General features: G+C 41.1%; 1 protein-coding gene across 1 annotated transcript in view; it reads right to left on the bottom strand.

The window, feature by feature from the left end:
* Positions 1-2,417, bottom strand: part of LOC103903799 (maltase-glucoamylase, intestinal) — a 46,323-nt gene extending 43,906 nt beyond the window's left edge. Inside the window, exons 1-2 of the mRNA XM_019473607.1 lie at positions 2,294-2,417; positions 1,963-2,036 (exon numbers count right to left, since the gene is read on the bottom strand). Coding sequence (XP_019329152.1) covers positions 1,963-2,036; positions 2,294-2,417 — 198 coding nt within the window. The remainder of the gene's footprint in view (positions 1-1,962; positions 2,037-2,293) is intronic.
* Between the last annotated feature and the right edge of the window lie 1,577 nt (positions 2,418-3,994).

The raw sequence follows: 3,994 nt of genomic DNA, 5'->3' as shown, positions 1-3,994 counted from the left end.
ATATGTGTAAATAATTTATATATATACATTTTAAAAACTTTCATAGTATATATATTTTATAGTCTATATCTTTCATGCCCAGCACCGAGAAAGGAGCAGAGTCCACCTGAAAAATTATTTGCGCTATTATAAAAGCCACTGCTTTGTGTAAATAAACATTAACGCTCACCCCACTCTCCGGGCCACAAAAACCACCCGAGAGAGACCGATACGAAATACCGGGGACCGAATCCAGGTTTATCTAGAGATAAGGCGGACGCCAGCAGAGGTTTAACAGCGGCGTAAGCGCTAACTCCTGAGCTCTGCCCCGGGGGCGAAGGCGATGGCGTGACCGCGCACATAACTGCACCATTATTTTACATAAACCCACAGAAATCAACCAATTTATCAGAAAATCCCTACGAGCACGTCCCAGCCGTGAGGGGTCATTTTTCAGGGCGTTTTTCTTGCCTCGTCAAACTTTGCTCTCGTTTGCAGCGAGTGGTTAATGAATACCAACTCTTCTCCGTCCTATGCATGGTTAATAAATAAGTATTTTCAGTATTTCTGGTTATACATGCCCATTTGCTGGCTTTTTATTTATATTTTGCATGAATGAGGAAAGCAAGGCTTTCTACCAGCTAAACAAGCTTACATGTAATTTAAATTAATTGTCATTTTCCCAGCGGCCTTTAGCCTGAAATCCACTTAATGGTAAAAAAGGCAGCGGCAAATCGCCTTTATAATTCATTATTATTATTATTATTATTATTATTATTATTATTGAAATAAATCAAATAATTTTGTGAAATCAATGAAGGATGAAGGAAATAGGATTTTCAGCTCGTTCGCTTTGCGGCCCTGCTCCGTTGAACCTTATAAAAAAAACCCAATTAAATCTTAGGGGTGAGGCAAAATGCGGGACTTAAAGGAGACATAAATAATTTTGTGAAATCAACTCTTCATGAAGGAAATAGGATTTTCAGCTCGCTTTGCGGCCGGCCCTGCTCCGTTCCGCACCGAACCTTATAAAAAAAACCCAATTAAATCTTAGGGGTGAGGCAAAATGCGGGACTTAAAGGAAGACATAAATAGAACTTGGGGCACGACTGTGGAGCGACTATTTCCCACAATATGCGATGTCTGCGTTGCTTCTCCGCTTTTATTCTCAAATTCAGCAATATTTAATACTAATATTAAATTGTAACTTTAATACTAACATTAAATTATAAGTTAATATTTAATGTTAGTCACTTGGTACGGCACAGCCGGCTCCAATATATTAATTAAAGATTAAAATGATCCGCAAGGCTGCTCCGACGCTACATGCCACCTCCCATGGAAAAGAGGGCTCTGCCATCAGTTTGACCTTTAATTACGGTTTTAGCAGCCAAATTGTATTAAATGCTATTTTATGACATTATGATAGTGGTTTTTGCTGGAAAACTGAAATAATTCACCCCGTTTTCTAAATTCTGCGTTCCGTTATCGAGATGGCACCAACGTAAGAGAGCGATGGAGACTCGATTTGCTTCGGAAACTATTGCAACATTACAGCCTAAAAATCTTATGCATCGTGATGAGCTAATTTTTATTTTAATATGCCATTAGAAACGTTCATATCACGCCAAAAAAAAGGCGGTTTCAGCAAAGTGGAAAAATTTCCAGATTGGTTGGTGTTGGCCCAGTTTTGTTCCCGACTTAAATTTAAATCAACAGGATGGACTTTGTCACTGCTCCAAGTGCTCCCACACGGAGAAAAATCCAACTCGGTAACGGGCTGAAATTGGTTAAATTGGTTACTATCAGTGGCTGCACGTCACCAAAAAATATTCAGGCATTTGCCAGTTGAAAAATGGTTAAAAAAAAACTGCTCTGGTAGAAACAAGGTCATTTCTTTTGTTATTAAATGGGAGTAATTTATCCCATAGGTGTTAAGCTATAAAACCTATTTTTTTGCTTCTTTTTTTCATGTTTTCAGACCTTGGTGGCGACTTGGTCCGGGATGCAGTCGATCCGCTCGGCTGTTCCCACGCTCGGGCAGTTTGGGAAAAATTCTGTGAGGCAGAGAAACGAAGGGGTTCATTTCAATAATTTAAATTAAAAGTAGTAGTAGTATTGCTACTACTGTTGCTACTACTATTGCTACTACTATGATTATTATTAAATGTCCTTTTAACGATTTTCCCAAGTCGTTTCTCATCGTCTCGAAACTCTCCAACCATGAACGTCACTTCCAACAAGCCTCAACCACGGCTAACTCGCTCGTTTTACAAAATTCTGTGCAACTGCCCCAGATAAAATCAGCACTTACGGGTGCTTTTGGGTACGGTTTCCCTCGTTGCTAAAATCCCGATGAGGACACAGGCCACAGCCACCACCAAACAGAAGAGGACGATTAATAGAATTTCCAATTTGCTGAATTTCTTCTTTTCCATCTATGCTCAGAAGAACGCTGTTGTATGAGGAAACCAAAATTAACAATTTTGGAAAACTACTTATAGCGTGGCCAGCAGGAGTAGGGAAGCGATCGTGCCCCTGTACTCGGCACTGGTGAGGCCGCACCTCGACTACTGTGTTCAGTTTTGGGCCCCTCACTACAAGAAGGACGTCGAGGTGCTGGAGCGTGTCCAGAGAAGGGCAACGGAGCTGGGGAAGGGTCTGGGGAACAAGCCTGATGAGGAGCGGCTGAGGGAACTGGGCTTCTTTAGCCTGGAGAGAAGGAGGCTGAGGGGAGACCTCGTCGCTCTCTACAACCACCTGCAAGGAGGTTGTAGCGAGGGGGGGGTCGGTCTCTTCTCCCAAGTAACAAGCCATAGGACGAGAGGAAACGGCCTCAAGTTGCGCCAGGGGAGGTTTACGTGGGATATTGGGAAAAACTTCTTCACCGAAAGGCTTGTCAAGCATTGGAACAGGCTGCCCGGGGACGTGGTTGAGTCCCCATCCCTGGAGGTATTGAAAAGACGTGTAGATGAGGCGCTGAGGGACAGGGTTTGGTGCTGGACTTGGCAGTGCTGGGTTAACGTTTCTACGTGCTGATCTTAAGGGTCTTTTCCAACCTAAATGATTCTATGATTCTGCGATTCTATTCCAGTCTTAAGTCATATCCCCTCATGCACACGTTACTATAAGGGCCAAGTACAGTAATTCTCATATTCAGAATAACTCAGGTAACATTGATGATGTCATTAGTCATCACTGAAGGATTTCTTTTCCTTTCAAACTGCAAACTCCTTTCAAATATACACAAAGCAGAATTTTCATCCAACTCTAATTATGTAGATTTTTTTTTTTTTTCCATTTTACTGAAACTCCAGAACCAAAACTGAACGGATCTCCACATTTTGGTTTTGCAAGTTTTATTTTTTCAAACAAACAAAAACCCCAGTTATGTAAAGGAGGATACTAATTTGCCCTAAAAAAAAAAAAATATTAACCGGGTAAGATCGTTATTTGTAAAAGAGAAGGAAAGTGTGTGCCTAAAAGGAACAGCTTAAGCCTGTTGCACCTCTTCACCTCTCGTGCCCAAGCAGCCCCAAAAAACTACACTGAAAAACATTCACTTTAACCACTAAACAATACCGGTGCTCTGCCGCGCTGCAATTCCCTTGCGTATTGACTGAATATTGACCAGGAGCCCTACGAACTAACATTCATTTGGGGGAAAAACTGAAATAATAAAGATAATTATAATTAATAATAATAAATAATAAATGTTAAAACTGCCGCATTATTATTGTTGTTGCCGTTATTACTGAAGTTTTTATTGCCCTAAGCACCCATCCCAAAAACCCATAACATTCAATTTTCCGTTCTTTCATTCCCGAGTATTTAGATGTTAAAAATAAGGACGTTTGATTTATAAATGTCTATTCGACCACCAGGCAAATAGGCAGCAGCCAGCCAAAAATTTCTAGAAAAACAGGGACCCGGTAAATTAAATACCTTACAGTACAGCCCTTTTGCCTTCCTTTTTCAGCTGTTGCGCTCGGCTGGAAAACCCCAGTTTACTCCG

This window comes from Aptenodytes forsteri, unplaced genomic scaffold (genome assembly GCF_000699145.1).
Source record: "Aptenodytes forsteri isolate BGI_AS27 unplaced genomic scaffold, ASM69914v1 Scaffold616, whole genome shotgun sequence".
In the NCBI taxonomy this organism is placed as follows: Eukaryota; Metazoa; Chordata; class Aves; order Sphenisciformes; family Spheniscidae; genus Aptenodytes; species Aptenodytes forsteri.
The sequence above is the reverse complement of the archived record's forward strand: the minus strand, read 5'-3'. Positions and strand labels throughout refer to the sequence as shown.